The sequence below is a fragment of the Podarcis gaigeae genome, assembly GCF_964106915.1.
Source record: "Podarcis gaigeae genome assembly, chromosome: 2".
NCBI classification, from domain to species: domain Eukaryota; kingdom Metazoa; phylum Chordata; class Lepidosauria; order Squamata; family Lacertidae; genus Podarcis; species Podarcis gaigeae.
Window position 1 is genome coordinate 117291433 of NC_139679.1, and position 27997 is coordinate 117319429.

Below are 27997 nucleotides of genomic sequence, written 5' to 3' on the forward strand. Positions count from 1 at the left end.
GCAGAGGTTGTCGGAACTGGGGAGGAAAAAAAGCCACGTGGGCATTGAGTTCCGGAGTCCTTTGCAGGAAGGGGAAAACCCAGCGGCTGAAAACAGAAGAGGTGAGATTTGACTCTTTTCTTTGGCGCGAGGGAGCCATGGCTGCTGCAGGGAGTCCCGTGCAAGATCTCTGCGACGAAGCCACTTGCTCCATCTGCCTGGAGTATTTCAAGGATCCGGTGACCACCGCAGAGTGCGGGCACAACTTCTGCCGGTCCTGCCTGGTCCAGTGTTGTGGGGAGAGAGGCAGGCAGGTCTCCTGCCCTCAATGCAGACAAACAGCCCATAAAAGGAATCTCATCCCAAACCGGCAACTGGCTCACCTTGTAGAATTGATCAAGAAGCTCAGTCTGGAAAAGGAGGAAGGACGGAAGGGGAGAGTCTGTGAGAAGCACCAGGAGCCCCTGAACCTCTTCTGCGAGGACCATGAAAGTCCTATCTGTGTGGTGTGTGATAAATCCAAGATGCATGAAAATCACAAGGTGATTCCTTTGGAGGAGGCTTTCGAGGAATACAAGGTAGGATCTTAAAGGGTGGGGAGCAGAGGGATAGCTGTGGATTCTTTTTCAGCAATTTTCTTTAACTTTTTTTTAAAAAAATATTTTTTATTAGGGATTTCAACATAACAATTTGTCAAAAATACATCATCCACAATCCCCCCCCCTAAAAAAACCCGCCCCACAGACTTCCCTCGGCTCCTCTCTCTGGTTTCTTAGCACATGTTATTCTCTGCATGTTATAAAATTGTAAAGGTCCTCAGTTTATCTATCTGTATGTTACCAATAATTCTTTTTTAGTGTTTATTCAAAACCTGCCAAGGAGTCCAGTTCCTTTTGTTGTTTCTTTAAATACTTCGTAAAAGGTTCCAATTCTTCTTTAAAGTCACGGTTATCCTTGTCACGGAGTTTATGTGTCAATTTCGCCAATTCCGTGTAGTCCATCAATTTCTCTTGCCACAGTTCTTTAGTTGGGATTTCCTCATTCTTCCATCCTTGTGCTATTAAGACTCTTGCCGCCGTTGTTGCATACAGTACATGATGTTTTTCAATTTCCTTGGCAGGTCTTTTCCTACAATCCCTAACAAGAAAGTTTCAGGCTTTTTTTACAAATGTTAATTGGAACATTTTCTTCAACTCATTATATATCATTTCCCAAAATTTTTTAATTTTACTACAATCCCACCACATATGATAATTTTCTTTAACTCTTATGCCTGAATTATGCATGGTATTAATTGCCTGAATGCAGTTTCCATACTTTTTGTTAATAATAATAATTAGTAATAGTATTAGTACTACCCCGTCCATCTTCCTAGATTGCCTCAGGCACTCTCGGCAGCTTCCAACATATATAAAAACATATTCAAAGAATACACCTTTAAAAGCTTCGCTATACAGGGCTGCCTTCAAATGCCTTCTAAGGTTATATTATGTAAAAAGCAGCTGAGGAGAAGCCTGAGGGCTGGCTGGGAGGAAGGAGTTTGGATTCTTTCTCTTTGCCAGGGTACCAAAAGGAGCTTCCCTTGAAATGCAAACAGCAGCTTCGGAGATTTACAGGATGTTGCCACAATGCCAGGAAGAGAAAGTGCTTAAGCCAGGGTTAGAAACTCAGGTATATAAGCTAGGCGCCAAACGGCTCCTTAAACCGGGGTCACAGTCACCAAAACGGAATGCCTAGTTGCCATTTTGGGGCCAGGCAGTTCAAAAGTTGTAATTGTCAATAATACTTCTTGGTTTCTGAAATTCATGCTGATTTTGCAGATAAAATATAATGGATAGAATTCTACAGGATGTGTTGCTAGTGTGTGAAAACAGTCGATCCAAGGATCCCCAGGCATGCAACCTCCATACATCAGGCGCCATCCTGGCACCCAGGCATCTTGGTCTCCAATAGCCAGGTGCAAAATATGCCTGACACCTGGCAAATTTCGAACACTGCTCTAAACTCCACATGTGTTTTGCTGGTTGGTGGCAGCCTTTTGGTGGCAGAAACCACAGAGGTGGGGAAATGAGATTGGACAAATCTCACAGACAAATCAGTTGTTTGTGTCTTTTTTGCTGATTGGCTGCAGCCATTTCAGGAAAAAATATGGAGGGGGGGGGAGAGAAAGCAGACGGATCTCACATTAGAAGTAATTCCATAGGAAATAATGGAAATCATATCCTCATTATGCGAACACTCGCCTAATGAACGATTTCCAGGGATCTAATTGTGTTGGGGAAGTGGGACTTGTGTGCACAACCTCTGCACTGTTTTGTAACTTTGTTATTTTTGTTTATTCTTTTGTTTGTATTTTTTATTTTATGTTAATAAAAATAACAATAAAAACTTCTGGATGGCAGCAGGTTGGCAAAGACTGCTAAAAATGCCCCCCCACCAAATACTCATTTTTTTTATCAAGACTTCTTCATTTATAATTATTTTTAAAATGCAAGCATTAACGGTTGCATTTTATCTCTTCTCAAAAATAATTGATAAAATATAAAGTGGGGGGGGGACTACAAAGCTACAAACCATTACGTGCAAGGCCTTCAAAAACTAGAAATCAGCAAAATAGTCAATTCCTCTCTCCTTCTCTCTCTCTCTGTCTAACCTGAGTTTTTTTCTTTTCTCTTTAGGGACTGATTTGCAGCCGCCTGGAGATTTTGATGAAAGAGAAAGAGAAGATTATGGCCTGTCAAGCAGACCTGGACAAGGAAAGCCAAGACCTGCTTGTAATTATCACTATTATTATTAGGCAGGGAGCAAGAACTTTATGAATCAAGTCTGGACTGAGTAGGGATGGGCAAATCTGTCCATTTTGGTGTCTTTCCATTTCTCATTTTTCCACATTAGTTTGTTTGTTAGCTTGTTGTTTTTTATTTTAAAAAATGCTGAAAATTAATCAGATTTTAGGGTGGATTTCTCCGTATATAAATATTTTCATCTGCAATTTCCCTATATTTAAAATTTTGCAAGACAATCTTCCCTAATATCAGTGCTTTTTTCTAAAAAAAATATGTTTAGGGGTCTCTCATTTTCCTATTCATATTAAAATACTGCCCCTCAATGAGGCAAAACTTAGATTCACAAAAGTACCCCCAGAAAAAAGCACTGCCTAATTTTATTCAATTCTCTCTGTTATTTATATTAATAAATACATCTTTATTCATACTTAACCCCCCCCCCCAATATATGCATTTCTGTAGACACTACCTGGCTGGGGTAACCTTGCAAAACTTGGAGAAATGTGAATTTCAGGGGATTGCTGTGTTTTGAATGCAAACTGAATTGAATTTCTTTCCCATTTGGCAGCCCAGCTCTACAGAACATAGATTGCTTGAGGCAATTACTATAAAAATTGTTAATGAAATATGTTTCTGAATGTGCCCGCTTGTTCATCTGTCCGAGACGCAGGCCATAGTGAATCTTTAAAGTAAATTGGGGAGGTGAATGCAGGTGATATTTTGGTCTAAACCACTGAGCCTCTTGGGCTTGCCAATCACAAGGCCAGCAGTTGGAATCCACCCGACGGAGTGAGCTGCCATTCCTCTGTCCCAGCTCCTGCCAACCTAGCAGTTCAAAAGCATGTCAGTGTCAGTAGATAAATAGGTACCACTCTGGTGGGAAGGTAAACGGCGTTTCCATGCGCTCTGGTTTCCGTCACGGTGTTCCGTTGTGCCAGAAGTGGTTTAGTCATGCTGGCCACATGAACCGGAAAGCTGTTTGTGTACAAATGCCAGCTCCCTCGACCTGAAGCGGAAATGAGCACTGCACCCCATGGTCTAATACGACTGGACGTAACCGTCCAGGGGTCCTTTACATTTACATTTACCTTAAATAGGGGAGTGCTGGGCATGAGCATGCTAGTTCTGCCAGCCCCTCCTCCTCCATTTTTGTTGTTGTCGTCTTTGTACTCGTGAATGGCACAGGTCGGAAGTGAGGAGTATTTTGTGCCCATGGAGGCTCTCTGAACATCTTAGAACCTTGATTATGCCGAATATGAAATGATGCAGGGAACCTCCATGTCTAGAAAAATGTTCCGCGCTTTAGGGCTGTTGCTTCCCACAAAATGGAAGGCAACAAAAATGGAGATGGCAAATAGAATGTGTTCATCTCTGCCTCTCCTGCTTCTTCAGCCACTGGACGTTTATTTCATGTCTATGAAAAGTCATTGAAAGTGCACTTCCTGCGGAGATCTCATAACTCCCCTCCTGATGTCATGAAGACTGGCCGTATTTCAGCTTCTGGTCTCTTCTTTTCCTCCTGCTTCTTGCAGAAATTAACAGAAACTGGGAGGCAGAAGACAGTGGAGAAGTTCAGACAACTGCATCAGTTTCTCAAAGAACAAGAAAAACACCATCTGGATCATATAGAAGAGGTGGAGAAGGAGGTTGCAAGGAAAAGGAATGAGCAACTGGCCAGGCTTTCCAGGGAACTCGCCCATCTTGAAAAGGTGGTCCAGGAAATGGAGGAGAAGCGTCTGCAGCCAGCACACGAACTCCTGCAGGTAAGATGGTGGCAGGAACAGCCCAAGGACAAGTCTGCAGAAATTTATGTGCCTCTTTGATTTATGCAAGTAATAAAAGACCTTAGTGGATGGAGTCTCTAGTCCAGTCTCTTACGCACAGGTGCACCAAGCGACCTGGGATGTTTTCCTTACCTTAATGCAAACTAGAGATTCTTCTGCGGTGTTGATGGAACCAGGTGTTATTTTTTCCTCCTAGCTAATAGTTTGCCTCCTAATGCCATCCAGTTTGGCAGTGCTGTCTTCATGCCCTGTAGTGGGCTTCCCAGAAGCTGTTTTGGCCACCTCAGAGCAGGGGTCAGCAAACTTTTTCAAGAGGGGGCTGGTCCGCTGTCCTTCAGACCTTGTGGGGGGGTCGACTATATTTGGGGGGGACGGACGAATTCCTATGCCTCACAAATAACCCAGAGATGCATTTTAAATAAAAGGACACATTCTACTCATGTAAAAACACCAGGCAGGCCCCACAAATAGCCCAGAGATGCATTTTAAATAAAAGAACACATTCTGCTCATGTAAAAACACTAGGCAGGCCCCACAAATAACCTAGAGATGCATTTTAAATAAAAGGACACATTCTACTCATGTAAAAACATTCTGATTCCCGGGCTGTCCGTGGGCCAGATTGAGAAGGCAATTGGGCCGCATCCAACCCCCGGGCCTTAGTTTGCCTACCCATGCCTCAGAGCTTACCAAAAGTAAAATGAATCAAAACAGGTGTGAGCTCCAGCATTGAGCACACTTTTTTGACATCCCAAGAGGGATGGGGAATTCCACTGAGCCTACACTTAAAGGTGGACCTGCCTCATTTGCTCTTTATACATCGATACACAAACTGAGTCACAACCTTCCACCAACGTTTGCACTTCTATGGACTTTCCAAGGCAGCTCTCCAGCCCAAGTAATGTGTACAATTCATCCATTTGAAGAAAATTGTCTGATTTAGCTGTTCCTACCCCAAACTGACATCAGAGGGCCAGAGTGTTCCTCCATTGCAGGGTCTGAGGTGTCTTCCTAGTGTGGCCTGTGGTGTGCAGTGATTTCCATTCTCTTTTCCCTCTAGGATGTGAGGAGCACCTTGCAGAGGTAAGTGGATCTGGCTCATTTCCATTAGCAACCCTCCATAAGACTGGGAAAAGTCACATAAGACCTCTGGGGGAGATAATAGGATTTCTACCTCTGAAATACACCAGGATCTGTGGGGTTTTAGGGGTCCTGGAGTTTGTTTTCTGTTGTCCCTTGCATAGAGTCCCTTGGAATTGCTGCTCAAACTTCTCCTGGATACGATCACAGGCTATCCTGCTGAGCAGGTCATGAATGACCTCTTGGGAAAATACATTTCTGCTGCAAGGGTTTTAATTTTACAGTGGTACCTCTGGTTACATACTTAATTTGTTCTGGAGGTCCGTTCTTTACCTGAAACTGTTCTTAACCTGAAGCACCACTTTAGCTAATGGGGCCTCCCGCTGCTGCCGCGCCGCTGGAGCAAAATTTCTGTTCTCATCCTGAAGCAACGTTCTTAACCCGAGGTAATATTTCTGGGTAGCGGAGTCTGTAACCTGAAGCGTATGTAACCAGAGGTATTGAAGTTGCATGGAAAATTTTGGAGACTGCCATGATGGGGCCTTTCAGGCAGAGGCGGTTTCCAAATGAAGTATTGCCATTTCCCCTGCTTATTTGAATTGTATAATGTTGTTTTGTATTGGCCTGGATGGACTTTTGACCAATAACTTGGTTTGCTTATATATTTGTGGAAGGTCTGCCTCATCCTCTGAGATCATTTGGTTCTAGAGCAGAGGTTATCTACATATCAAAGCAAGGTATCACCAAGCTCAAGAAACAAATGCTTTGAATTTACTCTAAGGGAAAGCTTTTCTCTTTGCACACGAAACAAGGGAAATTTACTGCAGTTGCTCTGCAGCACTGTCTTGGCCCCTTAACCAAGTGTGATATATCCCCAAGCGAAGGGAATCTCACAAGGAAGAGAGTTAGCGGTGTACCTTTGTTCCTGATCCTGTAATTTGTAACTTCAATGTGTCGCTCAGGTTCAGGAGAGAGGTTATAAGGAACATTTCACGTATATGAACAGCAGCAGCCATCTTTTTCTTCTCTACGCCTTCTCTGGGGACATCTAGAGAAAGATGCTGTGCTGTCATCAGGCAGTCAGAGAATTCATGCCCCCTGATATCACATGCTGGTGCTTCTTCTTTGAGTAAATATAAGCAGGGAGACTCAGAGGCCTGCGGTTGCTGTTCTGGTCCTGAAATGTCTGTCTTTGGAGTCCGTACTGCAGAAGAAGAATCTTTCCCTTCTGTGCCTCCCTGTCTGCAGGTCTCTTCCTCTCTCTCAATTCCTTTCTGTGGATTTGTGGATTTGAACAGACTCACATTGTGTTTCTTTTCACCAGGTATGAGAAAAGAGAGACGTTGGTGAATCCACTGGCTTTCCCTCCAGAGCTGAAGGGGAGAATCTCAGAATTCTGTGATATAAACTCTCTCCTGGAGGATGTCATGAAGCAATTCAAAGGTAATGAAAAATGGCTGCAAGGGTTTTATATTGGGCATATATTACAGGCAGCAACTAATTTACGTGGGACTGTGACCATGTGCATCACCGCAACCTGGAAGTGACCGGAAAAGGGGCAAGGGTCAAGAACATAACCCCTGTGCAAAACGGGCATTGTGTATAGTCCAAAGCTGGGCACGCCAGGCTCTTACTGTTTTGTATTTTGTTCTCACCACAGACATGGGTACCACCAGGATACCTTCCTTCTTGGTGGTGCAGCCATTATCCCCCCCCCCCCGAATTCCCCATATACGTTGTGCAGGGGGGTTTGGAGAAGAGAAATGGTGTCTGTCACAATTAAAAAGAAGAAGAAGAACAGGCATATCAAAGTGCATATCAAAATCAGGGTTCTTTCATTCAGTATGTATCTGTTTACAGTTATACACAACCTCCTTTTCCTTTTGGTTCCCTGTCTGCACAATCTGGGGTTGTCCTTTTGGAGGTTCTCCTGCTCTGAATGGAGTCAAAGGGCATTAAGAAGCCCCCAGTTCCCCCTCTGCCTCCTGCTCAGGCTTCTTTCTCAGCCGTGGAGCCAAGGCCTGAGCCGTCTCCTCCTCAGACGTCCCCCTGCAGCTGCCAGATCTAGGGCTTCAGCCTTCAAGATCTCCTGAGAGTTCCCCCATTGAGAGTGGAAGCAAGAAGGGGGATTTGCCCTGCCAGACTTGAGGTTATATTATGAATCCGCAGCCTTCTGCTGGTTGAAAGATTGGATCTTACTGGAAAACACTGATGTCCTAGATCTGGAAGGGTTTGACAATGCTTTTGGGTGGCATGCATATTTGTGGTATGACAAGGTTAAAGTGCACAAATTGTTTAAAAACCACATTGTTAGGAGAGCAATTTTAATGGTCTGGACAAAATATAAAGACTTATTGGAGAGTAAGACTCCGAGGTGGCTCTCACCGGTGGAGGCCAAGGCACGTAAGAGACCTAACATGGAGGCCAATTGGCCTAAATATGGGTAAATTATTGAAAAGATTGGAGACAATTGGAGGTTGCAGAGCTTGGAAATATTAAAAAACAAGGTGCGAGATTGGTTGCATTATGCACAAATTCAAGAGGTCTTTAAAGTAGACAAGAAGGTTGGATTCCAGGTGGAAAAATCGAAACTAGAGACAGAACTGTTAGAACCAAAAAGTAAACTACTTTCGAGAATGTATAACCTGCTGCTTAAATGGAATACTCAGGATGAGACAGTCAAATCCGCCATGATAAAGTGGGCGCAGGATTTGGGGCATAACATTATGTTTGAAGACTGGGAAAGGTTATGGAACACCGGAATGAAATTTACGGCATGTAGTGCCTTGAAGGAAAACATTATGAAAATGATATACCGGTGGTACATGACCCCAGTCAAGCTTGCTAAGATATATCGCCTGTCTGATAATAAATGTTGGAAATGTAAAGAGGCGGAAGGGACATTCTTTCACCTCTGGTGGACCTGCCCGAAAGTGAAGGCCTTTTGGGAGATGATTCATAATGAACTAAAAAAGGTACTTAGATTTACCTTACCTAAGAAACCAGAGGCCTTCCTTCTGGGCATGGTGGACCGGAGAGTGCTTAAGAAGGACAGAACCTTTTTTATGTATGCTACTACAGCAGCAAGGATCCTGATTGTAAAGCATTGGAAGACACAAGATTTACCCACACTGGAGGAATGGCACATGCAGTTGATGGACTATATGGAACTGGCCGAAATGACTGGCAGAATCCGAGACTTGGGAGAAGAAACAACTGAGGAGGACTGGAAAAAATTTAAGGACTATCTGAAAAAACACTATAAGCTGTATGAATGTTAAAAAATGCACTACTTAGGAAATTCTAGCTTCAGTAATGTTAAGCTAAAGAAATGGAAATTAAGGCACAAGAAGTCAGAGATAGAATAATGAAACAACTTTATTGTGTTTAAATGAAAATGTACATGATTTGGGTTATAACACATTTGAAATTGGGTAACATGATAAAACGAAGGATACAACAAGTATTGAAATAAGTTAACAAATTGCTGATGTTATGTATTACAGAGAATGCAGGGTTGGGAGGATGTGGGGAAGTCCAGTAGATTTGGAAAAAAGAACAAGAGGATTTGTAACCTTTCTACTTTACTCTTATAATATGCTCTTTATTCTTTTTTCTGTATTTCACAAACTCAATTAAAAATATTATAAAAAAAAAAGAGAGTGGAAGCAAGAGCATATGAACCACAAAGGGAACAATTATGCTTGTTAACAATCTGAAAGATTTGTGAGGAAGGACTTCCTTTTGCCAATCCTCCCTCATCAAACTTCGCTTCTCCTTATGTTTCACAATTTTGGCTTTAATGATTCCCCCACCACTTTACTTGGGGAAGATGTTAAGGCTGCCTCCATCTCCCCTCTGCATCCTTTTACGGGATTCCTATTGCTCTGCCTCCCCTCCAGTCCAAGAATGCAGAGCCCAATTTCAGTGACAAAGTTCAGAGACTAGCAGGATTCATGCTGAATATTTTTGTTCTGCTATTTGTAAGCTTGTGTTATGTTTGCTAAGTTTTGAAGCTTTAGTTATTTCCATAGATTCTTTCTATGGTTTTCTTGTTTACAATTATTTTTTTCTACTAGTTAATCTTTTCCTTAAATTATAATAATGCTACGTTATGAAGCATTATTTTTGTATGGAGATTTATTTCAGGTGGAAGAGAGTCGCCCTTACACTTATATCTTTTTGCTTCCTCAGATGCTCTGTTACTCAGAGAACAGCTTCAAGAAGGTAAATTTCCAGGGAAGGAACAGGAGGGATGGGGGACTGATGTTTCATGGGTGTTGAACTGTCTGTTCTTAGACTTTGGAACCATCAGCAATAGTGTGAGCATGTCTAAAATTTCTGGCTTTAAATAGCTTTTTCCCACCTGTTTGCTTCAGGCAGATGTTAACCTTTTAAAAGATGGAAATTGCACTGCCATCCCCATTTCATTCATGGATTCTGAATAATTTTATTCTGTCATTTTCCAGTACGGTTTACCATTTCTGATTTTCACATAGAATCAGAATAGTTTTAAGAGTTTTAAAGGTTTCCAGGGGTCATCTAGTCCAGATTCCTGCAATGCAGGGAATAGCAGCTAGACAAGTTGGCTGTTTGAATTTCTCATACAGTTTTCTCATTAGTAATTTGTTCTATGATTTAATCTTTTGCTTGAAATAAGGAAACCACGGATAAGTTATGAAGCATTGTTTTGTAAAGATTATTTCTATTTTAGATATAGCTGTGTAGCCCTTAAACATTATATCTTTTTGCTTCCTCAGAGGTTCTGTGTTTCGGAAAACCTCAGAAAGGTAAATTTCACATGGAGTCCCAAATTCATGGGGTGGTGGTGGTGTTTCAAGGGGGTGAAAGTGTCTGTGCTGCAGAATTTCAAGCGACCCAGCACTTGAGTCTGTCCCTGCTGTTTGAGTTCTTCCTATGTACAACAAAGGCAGGGAAGGTGGACTCCGAAGGTGCAGACAGGGTGAGAAGGTGTAGACTAAGGAGGGAAGAGTTATTTCCTTCCTAGAGAGAGTTTGGTTACTTTTCCATGTGATCAAAGCACTTTGCAAGAGCCCTGTTGGGTCAGAAGAAGAGTCCATCTTGCCCAGAATCCTCTTTCCAGCAGGAGCTAAACTGGTGCCGCCAGGAAGCTTCCAGTCAGTGCAGAAAGGCAGTGGCTCTCGCCAGTTTCTGATTCCCATCCCCTGTCAGGGACTGGACTGATAAGGGCAAGAGGGAAGAGGAGGAGGAATGATGGAGATCTCACACACACCCTTATCCTGTGTTCCTTTCTGACAGACCGAGAGGAGGGGGGAGAGCCAGAGAGGAGTAGATACTTGATTCCTTCACACAGCGAAAGTGAGATAAGCCTCTCTCGCTCTGAAACGCTGCCTGTCAATTCTGAAAGCAACACAGAGCTGAAAGAGCAGGAGAAAGGAGGGGGGGTTAGATTTGACTCCAGATGAGGAGGGGCTAACAGTGCCAGAATCTCCGAAAAGCAGGAGAAAGAGTAGATTAGAAGAACAGCGTAAGACCGGAAGGAGGTGGGGAGGAAAGGTGGAGAGTATCTTGCCTTGGCCGGAAAAGGAATCTAGTCGAGTCAACTGACTCCGACAGTGATGGATGACCCAAGGAAATTTGGACTGCTGAAACTCTATAATTGCTGAATAAATCTGAAAGTAATAAAACTGTCAGCATGCTGTGCCGTGTGTGGGAGAGACATACTGTACTAAACCTGACAGTTTGACTCGACTACAATCTCTCTCACACAGAAGGACAGCAGAGAGCGGCAATGGAAGGTCAAGACCCAGTGGGAGCTGGGGTAGCGGAGCCAAGAGACCCCCTGAATGAACTCCGGCAATACACCTGGCAGCTGGAATCACAATTAGATACATTAGCAGGAGCCCTGGGAGAACAGAGATTGCACCGAGAGGCAGAGAGGACTCTCGGAGCAAGCAAGACGCTTGTGGCTAATCCATCACCATACTCCGGAGAACCAGACGAATATCTAGCTTTTAAAACGGTAGCGCTTTATATTCTAGACTTGTACTCAGGAGAATTTGAGACTGATAAAGAGAGAGTCGCTTATCTAATCAGTTTGCTGGAAGGGAACGCTAAATTATGGACTATTCCTCTTATGGCAAGCCAGCACAGCGCACTCTCAAACCTGGAGGAGTTTTTGGAGATGATGGATAGTATGTTCCAAAATCCCCTGCAGAATGCTATGGATGAGCAGCAACTGCTGAACCTACGTCAGGGCAGTGACTCAGTCTCTACTTATTGGACTTCGTTCAGCTTGTTGGTGCAGAGGCTTGGGTGGCAGGCAGGCAGCCCGCCTTTGGCCGCTTTATACCAAGCGGGGTTGAATGACTCTATCTTGGATGAAATGTCGAGAATGGCGCCCCTTGAATCTTTGGATGATTTAGTACGAGCTTCTCTGCAAATTGGCCTGAGACAGCAGCAGAGGGCGTTGGAGAAGAGGGGGCAAGGGCGGCCAATGTGTGTGAGAAGCCACATTCCTAGCATGCCAGGAAGGAGAGTTGGCAGTACACACAGACAGGAAGATGCTCCTGAACCAATGCAGCTGGGCTCAGCAGGGAGGGTGACTCCTGAAGCTGCATGGATGGATGGAGGCAGACGCCGCAGAGAGACTCGCCGTTGCTTTGCATGTGGCAAACCAGGACATTTGGCAAGACAGTGCCCAAGCAAAAAGGCAGGGGGTTCTCTGTCTGGGCCTGTGTAGTTGTTGTTGTTTAGGCGTTTAGTCGTGTCCGACTCTTCGTGACCCCATGGACCAGAGCATGCCAGGCACTCCTATCTTCCACTGCCTCCCGCAGTTTGGTCAAACTCATGCTGGTAGCTTCGAGAACACTGTCCAACCATCTCGTCCTCTGTTGTCCCCTTCTCCTTCTGCCCTCCATCTTTCCCAACATCAGGGTCTTTTCCAGGGAGTCTTCTCATGAGGTGGCCAAATTATTGGAGCCTCAGCTTCAGGATCTGTCCTTCCAGTAAGCACTCAGGGCTGATTTCCTTAAGAATGGATACGTTTGATCTTCTTGCAGTCCATGGGACTCTCAAGAGTCTCCTCCAGCACCATAATTCAAAAGCATCAATTCTTCGGCGATCAGCCTTCTTTATGGTCCAGCTTTCACTTCCATACATCACTACTCAGCCTGTGTAGAGGGAGAGCCAAAGCCTAAGGAAGCAGTGGCGGGAAACGAGAAGCCCTAGTCCATGAAAAAGTCTGGCGGCTGGGATGCAAGTCAATAAAAGGGCCTCAGGTTGAAACAGCCGTCCCTGGAATTGCGGTGCCAGTGACGCTACAATTCCCAACTGGCCGCAGAGTGCAGGTGCAGGCTCTCATAGACTCAGGGGCCTCCCTGGACTTTCTGGGCTCAGACTTTGTGGAGCAGCAGACAGCGGCTGGAAGCCCCTCTAGAGGTGCAAACCATTGATGGCAGGCTGTTCGTGTTGGGACAGGTTACTTATGCTACACAGCCCATGGGGATAGAATTGCTGGGCCACAAGGAAACGATGATGTTCCACATCACAAAGCTGGCCACATACCCTCTAGTTTTGGGAATGAAGTGGCTCACAAAGCACGATCCTGTGATAGCGTGGGGGCAGCGTTTCATAACGTTTGTTTCAGCATACTGCCAAGCACACTGCCTAGGGTTCAGAGTGCCAAAAGAGGTAGGAGCCAAAGGGACAGAGGTAAGAGGGAAACTCACAGGAGAGTAGAGTAGTCCCGGGCCCTAAGGAAGTTACGATTAGCTTCAACAAGAGCCAGGGCTTTTTCAACTCTGGCTCCGGCCTGGTGGAACGCTCTGCCTCATGAGACCAGGGCCCTGCAGGATCTGATTTCTTTCCGCAGGGCCTGTAAGACAGAGGTGTTCCGCCTGGCCTTTGGCTTGGAGCCAATTTTATTCCCTCCCTCTCTTTCTTTTTTCTTTTCCTTCTCCTGCGATGAGGCATTTTAATGTTTCAATATTTTAATGTTGTATTTTAATTTTGTTTTAAGTTGTAATCATTCAACTTGTTTTTATTATTGCTTGTTAGCCGCCCTGAGCCCGGCCTTGGCTGGGGAGGGCGGGGTATAAATAAAAAATTATTATTATTATTATTATTATTATTATTATTATTATTATTATTATTTATACCCCCGCAGTATAAGGCCTATAGAGACGTGTTCTGTGAAAAGGAGGCAGATAGGCTACCTCTCCACAGGCCTTACAACTGCAAGATAGACCTGGTGCCCAGATGCCCACCAGTTATGTCGGAGGCAGAATTGGCCGATTTGAGGGAGTTCCTGAAGAAGAACTTGGAACGCAGGTTTATTAGGCCGTCCCAAGCGCCCGGATGGTCCCCAGTCTTCTTTGTGAATAAGAGGGACACCCCAGAATGCAGGCTAGTTGTGGACTTTAGAAAGGTCAACAGGGTCATGATTTCTAGCTGATATCCCTTGCTCCATATTGGTGTAGCTTCCAGAGAGGAGAGAGACAGTCTCAAATTACAGCAGGGCGTTGAGGAAGGTAGCAGCTCTGAGACAGGAGAACAGCAAAGTTATGCAGTGTTGGGAGAAGGGGAAGCAGAGCAGCAAGGTGACACGTCATTGGACAGCATAACCAGCCCCCCCTTCTCCCAAAACGTGGCGTTCAATAAGGATCAGATCCGAGAACAAAGAGCTCAAAGGCAGTTGTCCACTGACAGACACCATAGAAGCAAATGCTGTTGCTAGAGGGGGAAGGGGGAGGAGTGAAGTGGAAGCAACTCTGTTATGGAGGAACAACCAGAATACCTTATCTTTACCATGTTGTTGTTTTTTTAATGTATTTTTATTAAAGATTTTCTTGGTTTACAAAAGTATGTGCAATCTCTCTCTTTTTTCCAGTAACATTTTTTACAGATCACTTTCATTTGTTGAGACATTAGGAAGAAAAGGGGGAAAGAGGTGGAGGGGGGAAAGGTGTGGGGGTGGGGTCAGGTGGCAATGTTTCTATTTTACTTAATATATGTGGGGTTTTGTGTCAGCGTCGCTTGTGCGGGCTCTCTGTGATTCACTTGTGTTCCTTTGGTGGTGAGAGAGGTTGGGGTTGGCCTAGGGTGTGGTTGTTTGTTTGTGATTGGCTGTGATGATCTTTGTTTTCATGTGTGAGTGGGGTGGGTGGGTGTTTTGGATCAGGTTAGCCATATTGATTTGTATGCTGTTGGTGGATTTTTGTCATTGTCTTGTTGGGCTGTGTGATAAAGGGGAGCCATACTTCTTCTATTTGTTCCCATGTCAGTTTCAGTCTGTTGGTTAATTTTTCTAGTAAGGCTGTTTCCCATACTATTTGGTACCACTGGTCCATGCTTACTCCTGACAGGTCTCTCCAGTGTCTAGTTATGATGCTTCTGGCTGCTGAAAGTATGTGGGTTATGAGTTCTTTGTGGTGTAAGTGGACATTATTGTCTTGGAAGATGTTTAGTAGGGCCAATTCTGGGGTGGTTTCTAATACTTGCTTAGTTCTTTTACATAATTCAGAATAGTTGGATTTGGGGGCACTCCCACCACGTGGAGGTATGTGCCTGTGGAGGTGTACCCTCTCCAGCATTTTGGTGTGGTTCCTGGGCGTATTAGCGCTAGTTTTCTTGGTGTTAGGTACCACCTGTAGGTGAGTTTCATTCAGAGTGAGTTATTTTCGTTGGTCTTTACCGTGTCGACTGAATAAATCATACATAATAACTTTCTTGTTTCTTTCCTGCCTCTTAGTGCCAACAGGGTGAGGGGGAGAGAATTCCTCAAGCCTGACACCCCCAAGATTCAGAGGCAGCCTTGTAAATAGCCACATTCCCTGTTAGAGCCTCTTATAGCCGAATCTTCCCCCGATGTCAGGACTCAGGAATTGTAGATATCTTGGTTCAATCTTATTTTGCGGAACAAACCATTAAATATGTTATTATTATAATTTATTAAATTTGTATGCCACCTTTCATCTGTAGATCTCAGGACTGTTCACAACATTAAAAATAGAAAGATAGAAAATACAGGATAAAAACAAGAACAAAAATCAATAACACCCCACCCCCCAACCCAAACACATTTAAAAGGGTATCTGATGTTGAGAATTGGATTGGTGGCAAAGTGACACCCTGTGGTAAGAATAGAAACGCCAGGGAAATTACAGTTGGTCATTTGCTCCTCTTCTCAGAAACAAAGGAATACAATTGCAGTGGGAATTTCCAGAAGGAATGCCATTTATCTGCTAGGTTGCCTAATTTTGTCTCCCTCATTGAGAGGGAACCCTTGAGGCAGCATTAGTTCTGCCTCCAGCTGAGGCAGAATTGGGTCCGCATTGACACTCTCCCCGATTCTAACCATAGTGAGGGCATTAAAGGGTCCATGACTGTTGTCTGCCTATCTAAACCGGTTGTCCTCATTCGCCATCCCCTGGGAGCCCTAAATAGCCAATTCACACAGAGTGTGTCAGAAGAGGGCAGTTTCCCTTCTCTTCTGCCCTCTCCCTCTCCTTAGCTGACACAGCAGAGCTGAATAAAAAATTATTGGGGGTTTTTACTCTGAAGATTTGTGAATTGACAGGAAGGGCACAATATAGGAAGTATATTGAATATAAAAATAACAAGTATGGTTTTTATTCAAAGTTTATTCTGATGAGAGTCTGGAAGAAGGAGAGGAGGGCCCTAACCCTAAATGCAATGCAAATAAGTACTGTTTTTATGAGAGGGAGTCTGGTTCCTGGGCTGTTTCTTGGATCAGGATGTCCGTCTCTTGACTCTCGGCTGACTGCCTAATCTTCTCTTTCCCTCATCTTCTCCCCAACAGCAAATGTCACTCTGGATCCAGACACAGCCTATCTCAGGCTCATCCTGTCTGAGGATCGGAAAAGCGTGAGACTGGGAGACAAACGTCAAGCCCTGCCCGACAATCCTGAGAGATTCAACAATTCTACTTCTGTGTTGGGACGTGAGGGATTCACAGCAGGCAGACATTTCTGGGAGGTCACTGTGGGAAGCGAGGGATGGTGGACTGTGGGGGTTGCCAGGAAGTCTGTGAAGAGAAGGAGCTTTCTTCCCTTCAGTCCTGAGGGAGGAATCTGGGCTGTGGAGAAGTCTGAAAGCAAGTACTGGGCCTGCACCTCCCCTGATGACCCTCCTCTGTCCCTGAGTGAGAAGCCCAGGAGGATCTGGGTGACTCTGGACTATGAAGGGGGACGTGTGTCATTTTTTGACGCTGACTCAGGAGCCGAACTCTACACGTTCTCAGGAGCCTCGTTCTCTGGAGAGACCCTCCTCCCATTCTTTTGTCTGGGTGGAGGTAAAACTCAGCTCAGTATCTCCTGAAGACACTATATTTGCCCCACAGGCTCAGCAGAAGTTTCTCTCCTGACCAGAATGACTGATATAAAACCAGCATTTCTCCCCCAAGAGCATTTTTTGGCAGCTTTTCTGGGACCCTTTGAGAGGATTCGTTCTAGTCACAATCGGCACAAGCAACAAAACAAACAAAAATTGGTTCTTTCCCCTTCCCTTTCCCGGAATTTTCTCTGCAGCGGAGTTTTTTAAGAAAAGGAAACACCTGAACATTCCCAATCTTTTCCCTCAAAAACCTCCATCACTCGATTGCTGTTATCTATCTTCATTAAGCACTAGCAATAAATAAAGAAGTAAATGAAAGGAAACAAATATTCATTGGCTAGGAATGGAATCTCAACTGTGTCAGTGAGAGCACCAAATTTTAGAGAGCTCTGGGCAGGATGTGGATTTTGATTGGCCTTATTTCTTATTTGTGGTAAACAACTAAGAAGATTAAAATTTAAAAAGAAGGAATCCGCTATTCAGAAATTATCTGGGTTTCTGGGTGAAAATGAGGTGGCCAAATTCACTGAGGACTTTCAATGGTCCAAGGTGGTAGGAACTAGAAGGGATTGATTGTCAGGATATTTCCAAACTGACTAAATGGACATAAAAATATCTAAGCAATGAAATTTGTGGAGGAAGCTTTTGAGGCCATTCTTTGTGTGCCGCCTCCTCAAGAGGCCCAGAGGGTGGCAACACAAGAATGGGCCTTTTCTGCAGTGTCTCCCCTCCTCTAGGAGGAGGAGTCCAGGAGGGCAAGAGTTAACATCCCCCTGCCCTTAAGGAGAGTCCATATGTACATGGTTAACAGTTTAATAAATTGTTCTGTGCACACTTATGTTCAGCAAGATGGGAACATGAGCCCAAATAGTTTCATGTGGCAAGCAAGGGAGCCATATGCATTATGACTCAGGAGCCGAACTCTACACCTTCTCAAGAGCCTCGTTCTCTGGAGAGACCCTCCTCCCTTTCTTTCTTCTGTGGGAAAATTATAAAACCCACCTCAGTATCTCCTGAGGAGACTAAATCTGCCTCTCAGGCCCAGCAGGAGTTTCTCTCCAGACCAGAGTGACTGGTATAAAAAACATTTACCTGCCAAGAGCAGAGCACGTTGGGCAGTTTTTCATGGGGACCTTTCCTTCCTTTTCCGATAATTCCCTCTGGAGCTTCTTCCAGAGACATTCACACTTTTAACAGTCCCAATAAATAATCTTTTCCTCACCTTCAATCTTGTTTTCCTTTTGAGAGGTCTGATTTGGCAGAGCACGAGACTCTTAATCCCAGGGTTGTGGGTCTGAACCCCACGTTGGGCAAAGGTTTCCTGCACTGCAGGGGGTGAGACTAGAGGACCCTCAGGACCCCTCGCAACTCTGCAATTCTAGGAAACTTTCCTCTCCCCACAATATCTTATGCAGCTGTGAAAATGGCTACATTATTGGATTAATAGAGGACTAAAAAAATGAACCCCTTCACCTACGTTAGTTAGGATAGCTCCTTGCTCAGGAGACCTCAGATGGGAAGAAAATGAAAAAGAAATTGCGCAGAGCATCAGCTTCAAATGCCCTCTGCAAATGCAGCCTCGCCATCTCCACACATCAGAAGTAAGCCTTATTGCATTGAGTGGGGCTTCTGCTCAGTTAAATGTGTTTAGGGTTGATGCATTAACGTTCCTTCTTCACAGGCTGGATTGTGTATATTAGGGGCATCAAATGGGGTGTCCTCTGGATAATGCTGGACTCCAACTCCCCTCTGACTCATCCAGCATGGCCAGGGGACAGAGAGGATGGGAATTGCAGTTCAGCAGCTTCCAGAAGGGGCTCCATGGCCTGTGCTGCCCCATACATTACGCAGGGCACCTTCCCTGTGTTCCTCAGCCCCACCCCAAATATACAGTGCTACCCCACAGTGGCGGAACAAGAAGCTGCAGCCCCTGGAGTGGAGAACAGGCTGGGGCATGGCCCGTGTCCCAGGGTTGCGCAGCGTGCAGCACAGGTCCCGCACATCCCAGGGGAGCAGCCGCGAAGGTACCCTTTTCCCTAAATGGTACCTGGAATGGCACGCCCCCGCCCCCCTTCGTACCCCAGTGCTCCCCCAAGGAGGGTCATTTCGACAGCAGGTGCATCTGATTTTTGTCCTGGGATACTAAGAGCTAGAACAACACATGCCCGTGGAATTGACCTCTCTCAAAGATCTGGCAGCTTGCTCTCCTTTTCCTGCGTTTTCCATGGGGTGGTGGCACATGATGGAATAAAGACACCCACCCCACCTGCCTGAGCGCCACCTCCCCTTCCACCTTCTCCTATATGATGTTGGCCTCGTTTGAGTGTCATCATACAAAGTTACATTCAGTAGGGAGACAACTTAAAAGTAACATTAAAGAAATAACATTAGTACAGACGGTGAACATAATTATAATATATCTCAGTGGCTGGAAAAGGAAGCAATACAGCAGACTCTACCGTGGTTTTGAGCATGACAGGGAGCAATGAAGGGGGGCAGACAAGTGGGGAGACTTTATTGATAGCAAATATTTATTCCCTTATTGATACAGAGGGAAAGAAACCTTTATTCAACTCAAAGTTCTTACAACACAATCAAAAAGCATTTCCTGCTCCTTGAGAAAACATTCAGCGACTGCAAAGCCCTGGAGACATTTAAAAAATAAAAATAAAATAAACAGCACGTGATCAATGAGTCATTTCCAGGAAGGGAAACTCCCAGTAGCTGAAAACTGAGAAAGTGAAACTTAACTCTGGTCTTTTGCGTGAGGGAGCCATGGCTGCGTTTGAGGGTCACATCCAGCGTCTCCGTGATGAAGCCACTTGCTCCATCTGCCTGGATTACTTCAAGGATCCAGTGACCATCCCAGAGTGTGGGCACAACTTCTGCCGATCCTGCTTGGTCCTGTTCTGGGGGGAATCGGGGGCAGAGGCTTCCTGCCCTCAGTGCAGAGAAAGAGTCCAGCGAAGGAGCCTCATCCCCAACCGGCAACTGGCTAATATGGTGGAAATAGCCATGAATCTCAGCCTTCAAGAGGGAAAGGAGGAAGGAGGGAAAGGAGGAGTCTGCGGGGAGCACCAGGAGCCCCTGAAGCTCTTTTGCAAGGAGGATGAAGCCCCCATCTGCCTGGTGTGTGACAGATCCAAGGAGCACAAACACCACGAGGTGATTCCTCTGAAGGAGGCTTTTGAGGAATACAAGGTAGGAGATCCCTGGATCTTGAGGGGGAGAAATAGCTGTGGATTCTTCTTGGGAGGTTTTCTTTTTAATTCTCAGGTCCAAAGTAGGCATGGCATGAATTAATCCTTGTTTATTATGTAAAAAGCAGCCAAGGGGAAGCCTGAGGGCTCCTGGCATGGCTGGGAGGAGGGAGTTCAAGTCTTTTTCTCTGCCAGGGAGACAAAGGGATCTCCCTTGATATCCCTGAGTAGCATCTGCAAAGACTAGGTAGAAGTCTGTAAGGAAGGGGTGACCTAACTGGGTCCCTGAGCCCCACAGGGATGCCACACAAAAAAGGTAGCTGGACCCAAAAAGGTTGAAAACCTCTGGACTTTTATTTCCTCCAGTAAACTACTTTGCTATTATAGCAAGGCCACTGGGCGCAAGAAGCCAGCATACTATTCACCTCCTCTCTCTGTGTCTCAATCAAACCTGAGTTTCCCTTTTTATTTTCAGGGAGAGATCTGTCACCACCTGGAGATTCTGAGGAAAGAGAGAGAGGAAATTCTGGCCCATCAAGCAGCCCTGGACAAGGAAAGCAAAGACCTCCTGGTAAGGGTCTCTGTTGTTACTAGGGAGGGAACAAGCACTTGAAGAGTCGAGTCAGGACTGAGGAGGGTGGGGAAATCTGCCCATTTCAGCTTCTCCCCATTTCTCCTTTTTCAATATTATTTTGTTTATTAATTTATTTTTTCAGCAGTTGTGAATTATGTAAGTTCACGTTTGAATGCAGCTAAATAGAATTTATTTCCCATTGTCGTTTATTATATGAATAATATAATAAGGAGAAGCCTGAGGAATTGTGAGCTGAGAGGGTGGAAGCAGGTCAATTCAAATCCTGATTTACCATAAATGTTACTAAAGAATTGTCTTTCTAAATGTGTGCTCTCCTTCATCTTTAGGAAACTCAGGCCATTTTGAACCTTTACAGAAAACAAGGGAGCTCTGGGGATGAACTCTGCACTTTGTCCTCCTCCTCCTCTTCCTCTTCCTCCTCTGTTTCTTCCCACACCTAAATGATACCAGCCTAAATCTAGGTGTGTTTTATGTCCCTGGATGTTCTCTGAACAATTGTGAACTCTGGATATGCCATGCCCCAAAACATGCAGGGAACATCCATGGCTAGAAAAAATGCTCCTTCCTTTAGGCTGTAGCTCTCTGCAAAATAGAAGTAAATAGAAAGAATAATGGAGAGAACCGCCCCTCAAAATAAATGTTTACTTCTTTAGCCACTGGAGGTTTCATGTCTCTGAAAAATCAGAAGTGTCCTCCCTGTGGAATTCTCACCATTCTCTTCCTGATGTTTTGAGGGCTGAGCACCTTCCACACTCAGACCTCCTCTTTTCTTGCAGAAATTAACTGAAACGGAGAGGCTGAAGACTGTGGAGAAGTTCAGAGAACTGCGCCAGTTCCTGGAAGAACAAGAAAAACGTCTGCTGAATCACGTAGAAGAGGTGGAGAAGGAGATTGCAGGCAGAAGGGATGAGCAGCTGGCCAGACTCTCCAAGAAACTCTCCTCTCTTGAGAGGATCATCCAGGAGATGGAGGAGAAGAGTCAGCAGCCAGCGAGTGAACTCCTGCAGGTAAGATGGTGGCAGGAACAGCCCAAGGCTGGGCTCCAGGAGAAGGCTGCCCCTTTCATGTATGCAAGGAGTGCAGGGGCTGAGTTGATGGAGCCTCTAGTCAGGTTTGGAATGGACAGGAAGACCCGAGAGACCTGGGATGCTTATCTCACCTGAATGCAGACTAGAGATTCTCCTGTGTTCTTGATGGCACGGCAGGTGATTTTCTGCCCTTTGCTGATGATTTGTCTCTGAATGCCTTCCAGCTTGGCAATGCTTCCTTACTGCCCTGTGCTGGGCTTCGCTGAGAATGCGTTCAGGCCTCCTTCCGACATGAGCCAGTCTCTTGACCAAGCTTCTCTTCCCGTTTCCTGCACAACTTCTGGGTTGGTCCCCTTCCCCATGGATACAGATCGGCCCAAAATGGTGCTCAGTCACAGTGACCAAAGAGCAAGACTCATCCAAACTGCTGCTTGTCCCACCCCTTTTCTCCAGGAAAACCCTCTTTTTACTGTTGAATCAGAGCAAACCTCAGCCAGGTTTTCTCTGGATTGACGTTTGCTTTGATGTTGCACTAAGGAGCAGGTTTTTCCCAAGGGAAAGTGGCAGGGCAAACTTTTCTGGGCACAGGAAAGGGAGAAGTGAGGATGAGCCCAAAGAAACACTGAGCTGTTTTATTACCCCTTTGGAGTGCTTTTTTTACTTCCAGACGGAAAACATAATTTGAAATTTGGGGACGTCTGTGGAAGACAGTTTGGGACAGTGCCCTGGCAGGATTATCCTGTAGGCTTACTTACATCTGAATTGCACCATGCAAACTGGATTAAAATTAATAAATTATAATCTAAGACATGAGAATCTTCTATTGAACCCACAAATGTGAAATTTTCCTAAAATGCTGGTGGATTTTCATAAGGATTTTAAAAAATAATTTCAAACTGATGTGGAAATGTGGAGAACTCGATATTGTAAAAGTTAATAATTTCAGACTGGAAAAATAAAAGCTATGAGAAACCAAGACTGGCTGATTCCACCATCCCTACCCAGAACCTTGGCGTGTGCCAGGCAGACTGACATCCGAGGGGCAGGGTCTGAGGGGGTCTTCCTAGTGTGGCCTGTGGTGTGCAGTGAATTCCCTTCTCCTCTCCCCTCTAGGATGTGAGAAGCACCTTGCAGAGGTAAGTGGATCTGGCTCATTTCCATTAGCATCACTCTTTGAAGCTGAGATGCAAGAACCTCAGACATGGCCCTCCAGGGGCTGCAGGGGGGAGACTGTAGGACTCACTCCCTGCAGCACCTCACAGGTAAAAGTAGAGCCCCCTCTTCTGAACTTGTGGCCCCCCAATTCTCACTCCAAAGTTCAAGGTCAACTGCCTCCTCCCTCCCTCCCCACATCACTTCACACAGGGATGGGGGCTCTTTTCTTTCTCTTGCACTTTCTGTTCATGGACTTTGTGGTAATTTCAAACATCTAGAAGAGAAAGTGCCAAAGATACTTGGGAAGAGTTTATGATGTACCAATAGATTTCTATATGCAACTAGAAGCCCCCCAACTCTGGAAACTCAGCCCCTTTGAGGCACTGAGGGAGGGAAGGTCTGTTGGTCTAGAATGGGTGGGTTCTTTTTCTTGGGAGCGTTTCCACTGTGAGAGGCTGAAGGTGGTCTTGAGTGGGGGGTGAAAGTCCAGTTGTTTCCTACCTCTGGAGGGAGAATCCTGTGGCACATGGAGTTGTGCCCTTCCTGGGTGAGAGAGGGGGTGAAGGGAGGGTGGAGGTTGTTTTCCTTGACCACTTTGCAGCTTTGGACATCACTCACATCCTCTGGAGAAGCTCAGGGAGGGAGGGGTTGCAGGCATTCCACCTCAGGGGTTGGTTCTTCCTTCTTGGGATCTTACCAGAGTTGTTATGGGGCAGCATCGTTGGAAGCCATGGGAGTCCTCTGGTGGTGTCGCTTGGGGTTACATCTTGTACCTTGAGCATCCTTACAAAACCACTGACAGCTGTCCTCAGGGGTTTTGAACTGAGGTCTCATCTGTGGTGGAAATAAACCTGTTGGGAAATAAACTTCCACTTTGTTCATGTTACTGAGATCTCCTGCAATAATTAGGGAGATGGGGCCACAATGGGGCCATTCATTGTTTTTCTTTTCACCAGGTATGAGGAAAGAGAGAGTCCAGAGAAGCCACTGGCTTTCCCTCCAGAGCTGAGGAACAGGATCTTGGAATCCTGTGATCTAAATCACCTTGTGAAGAATACAATGAAACAATGGAGAGGTAATGAAAACTGGCTGCCAGGATTTCACACTGGGAATTCTGCTACTTCTTCAGAACTGAACATGCCAGGCTCTTATTGCATGGAATTGAGTAACCCCAGGATCCCTTCCTTCTTGGGGCTCCAGCCTTCATTTCCTGTTCTCCAGAATGGCCCATGTATATTGTGACGCTGGATCCTGTAAAGAAAGCCTGAACCAGAGTGTAGAGCAAAGTCAGGATTTATTCTCACATATGCATCTGTTTACAGTTATACGAAACCTCCTTTTCCTTGTGGTTCCCTGTCTGCACAATCTGGGGTTGTCCTTTTGGAGGTTCTCCTGCTCTGAATGGAGTCAAAGGGCATTGAGAAGCCCCCAGTTCCCCCTCTGCCTCCTGCTCTGGCTTCTTTCTCAGCCATGGAGCCAAGGCCTGAGCCTCAGAGTTTCAACCTCACCAGCCATTTCTCGTGCTTCAGCCATCCCAATCTCCTTAGAGTTCCCACAGTTCTTAAGAGATCAGCCCGATTTCATGAGGGAGGACTTCCCATTGCACGAGACCCTTGGAATTACATGGCAAAGCTCTGCCGATTCTTCCTCTGCAATTTGGTATGCTAACATACTTGAAAATTCCAGTTTCAACAGCTTTTCCCCACCAGTTTACTTGGGGCAGATGTTAAACCTTTCTTCATCCATCCAGTTCAGATCCCCATTTCATTTGTGGATTTTGAATGATTGTATTCCGCCATTTCCTAGTATGGTTTACTATTTCTGATTTCCCCATGAAATCATGGAATAGCAGAGTTTGAAAGGATCCCAAAGATCATCTAGTCAAACCCCCTGCAATGCAGGAATTACTGCTAAACACATTCCTTAGGCCTAGTGATATTACATTCTCATGAATAATCTTTTGGAGAATATTTAACATCACTACTTAGGCCTACAGCTGTCATCTTTGCATGATTTTATCTTTTGCTTGAAATAAGGAAACAACAGGTGCTATGATGTGGTGATGTTTCGTAAGAAATATTTTTGTTTTGTTTTGTTTTAGCTGCTGCATTGTAGCCTGTTAAGCCTGTCTTTTTGCCTCCTCAGATGTTCAGTCATCCAGAAATCTTCAGAGAGGTAAATTTCACATGGAGACCCCAATTCACAGGATGGGGGGGACTAGTGTTTCATGGGGGTCCAGAGTCTCTTCTGTACAGCTTGATTCTAGCCCTGCTGTTTGTACCACAAAGGCAGAGAGGGTGGACTTGAAGGTGCAGAAGGAGGAGGGGAGAGAAACTTCCCAGAAGGATCAGATAAAAGAGGGAAGAGTTTCATTCCTGCCTAGAGAGAGTTGGGTTGCTTTTCCATGTGACCTTTTTCAGGACTGATTGCCACATGTCCTCTTTTTCTCGGACAGGTCCTCTATTTTCATGATTAAAATTTCTCCCCTGGGCGGATTTTTCAAATTTGGCAAAATGTCTCAAGTTGTTTGGTTTGGTTTACAGTAACCCATGAAAAAATTTCTAGTGCATTAGACTCAGATCTAAGGCACCCAGCTAAGCTAGTCTAGAGCAGAGAATTGCAACAGAGCAGCATCTTAAGCTAGCAAAATCTCTTCTCTTGTGGCTGAACTAAAAGGACTCTGGCTCAGCTACAAGATCTTGGAGAAGGAATCTGCGAGGGCAAGAGTTAACACCCCCCTGCCCTTAAGGAGAGTCCATATGTACATGTTGAACAGTTTAATAAATTGTTCTGTGCACATTTGCGTTCACAAAGATGTGAACATGAGCCCAAATACTTTCATGTGGCAAGTGAGGAAGCAATTTGCATTATTATTATTATTATTATTATTATTATTATTATTATTATTATTCTTTTGTTGTTGAAAGTTAAGATCCATGGTTAAGAGTAGAAGTTGGCAAACGTGTCCTCTTCTTTGCGTTTCAAAATATGGCAACCCTACAATTGCCTGTCATGACTGTCTTAGCCCCTGACTGGTAACTTTTTGAGTTATTCCTCCTTCTCTCAGGGAACTCGTCTTATGGTATATATTAAATCCAAGAGAGAAGCATGGAATAAGCAGTCCTTTGTAAAATTGCCCTGCCACCTGCCTCTTCTTCCTTGGTGGCAAGGCCTAAACTTCCAAGATGGTGGGGAGGAAGGCAAGGAGAGACCAAGTGGGTGAGAGAGATGGAGACCAGGAATAAACAGGCTCCCCACTTAACACCATTTTCACTTGTGGGCACGAGGGCCCAGAACGTGACCCCCGCGAAAGTGAGGGGAGGCCTATATGTGGTTTTATGTTGTATTTTTTATGCTGTGAACCACCCTGAGACCTATGGATGAAGGGCAGTAGGCAAATATTATTATTATTATTATTATTATTATTATTATTATTATTATTATTTTTTTTTTTTTTTATTAGAACAGGGAGGTCCTCATCCCCTACCCCAACCCAGAGGTCCCCAAAGGCCAATTCCCACAGAGATTGTCAAAGGAAAGCAGCTTATCTCCTCTCCTGCCTCCTCCAATTCTCTTTCCCCTTAGATAACACAGAAGAGATGAGAGGAAGGCAGGCACAATATACACTGAATATAAGAAAGTGAAGAAAACTGATTTAAAAACCCTCAAGGAATATATTTATTCTGATGAGAGTCTGCAAGGAGGAGTCTCAGTCTAGCATGTGATGCAAAGAAATACCCTTGATATGAGAGAGAATCTGGGTTTTTGGGGTGTTTTATATTTATTTATGAAGGTGTCCATTTCTGTCTCTCAGCTGACTCTGCCTGATCTTCTCTTTCCCTCATCTTCTTCCCAACAGAAAATGTCACTCTGGATCCAGACACAGCCCATCCCAGGCTCATCCTGTCGGAGGATCGGAAAAGCGTGAGATTGGGAGACAAACCTCAAGCCCTGCCTGACAATCCTGAGAGATTCAGTGACTGGCATTGTGTGTTGGGACGTGAGGGATTCACAGCAGGCAGACATTTCTGGGAAGTCACTGTGGGAAGTAGGGAAGGGTTGGCTATAGGGGTAGCAAGGAAGTCTATGGGGAGAAAGGGCTGCTTCTACTTAAGTCCTGAGGGAGGGATCTGGGCTGTGGAGAAGTGGGAAGATGAGTACTGGGCCTGGACATCCCATTTTCCTTCTCTTCTGTCCCTGAGTGAGGATCCCAGGAGGATCCGGGTGACTCTGGACTATGAAGGGGGACGTGTGTCTTTTTCTGACGCTGACTCAGGATCCGAACTCTACACGTTCTCAGGAGCCTCGTTCTCTGCAGAGACCCTCCTCCCTTTCTTTGGTCTGTGGGGAAATTATAAAACCCACCTCAGGATCTCCTGAGGGGACTAAATCTGCCTCTCAGGCCCAGCAGGAGTTTCTCTCCAGACCAGAGTGACTGGCATAAAAACCATTTACCCGCCAAGAGCACATTGGGCAGTTTTCCAAGGGCCCTTTGAGAGCATTCATTCCAGTCAAAATCAGCAGAAATAACCAAACAAAAATGGGTTGCTCTTGCTTTGCATTTTCCTTCCTTTTCCCATAATTCCCTCTGCAGCTCACTTCTTAAAGAGACAGTCACACTAATAAATTTTCTCACCTACAATCTTGTTTTCCTTTTGAGATGTCTGATTTGGCAGAGGACGAGACTCTTGATCCCAGGGTTGTGGGTCTGAGCCCCACGTTGGGCAAAGGTTTCCTGCACTGCAGGGGGTGGGACTAGATGACCCCCAGGGTCCCTCACAACTCTGCAATTCTAGGAAACCTTCCTTTACCGCCATAGCTTATGCAGCTGTGAAAATGCAGGCATCATTGGATTTATAGATGACTAAAAATGAACTCCTTCACCCATGTCACGCAGGATAGCTCCTTGCTCTGGAGACCTCAGACGGGAAGAGAAAGAAAAAAATTGAACAGGGCATCATCTTCAAATGCCCTCTGCAAATACAGCCACGCCATCTCCACACGTTGTCAGAAGTAAACCTTGCATTGAGTGGGGCTTCTGCTCAGTTAAATG

General features: G+C 45.1%; 1 protein-coding gene and 1 long non-coding RNA gene across 2 annotated transcripts in view; both read left to right on the forward strand.

Annotated features, from left to right (window-relative positions):
- The window catches only part of LOC310838313, a 437762-nt gene that overhangs the window by 10037 nt on the left and 399728 nt on the right, over nt 1-27997 (forward strand). The gene's annotated exons all lie outside the window — the stretch shown is intronic.
- Nucleotides 54-27995, forward strand: LOC310839511 (uncharacterized protein). The gene is given in 19 exon segments (XM_083728149.1): nt 54-557; nt 2658-2753; nt 4298-4528; nt 5610-5632; nt 6954-7072; nt 9824-9856; nt 10390-10419; nt 11383-12352; nt 15363-15427; nt 16434-16574; nt 18841-19009; nt 19662-19698; nt 19700-20167; nt 20642-20737; nt 21538-21768; nt 22903-22925; nt 23901-24019; nt 24267-24754; nt 26779-27995. Coding segments are annotated over 19 exon segments (4305 nt in total). The 5' UTR covers nt 54-137; the 3' UTR covers nt 27325-27995.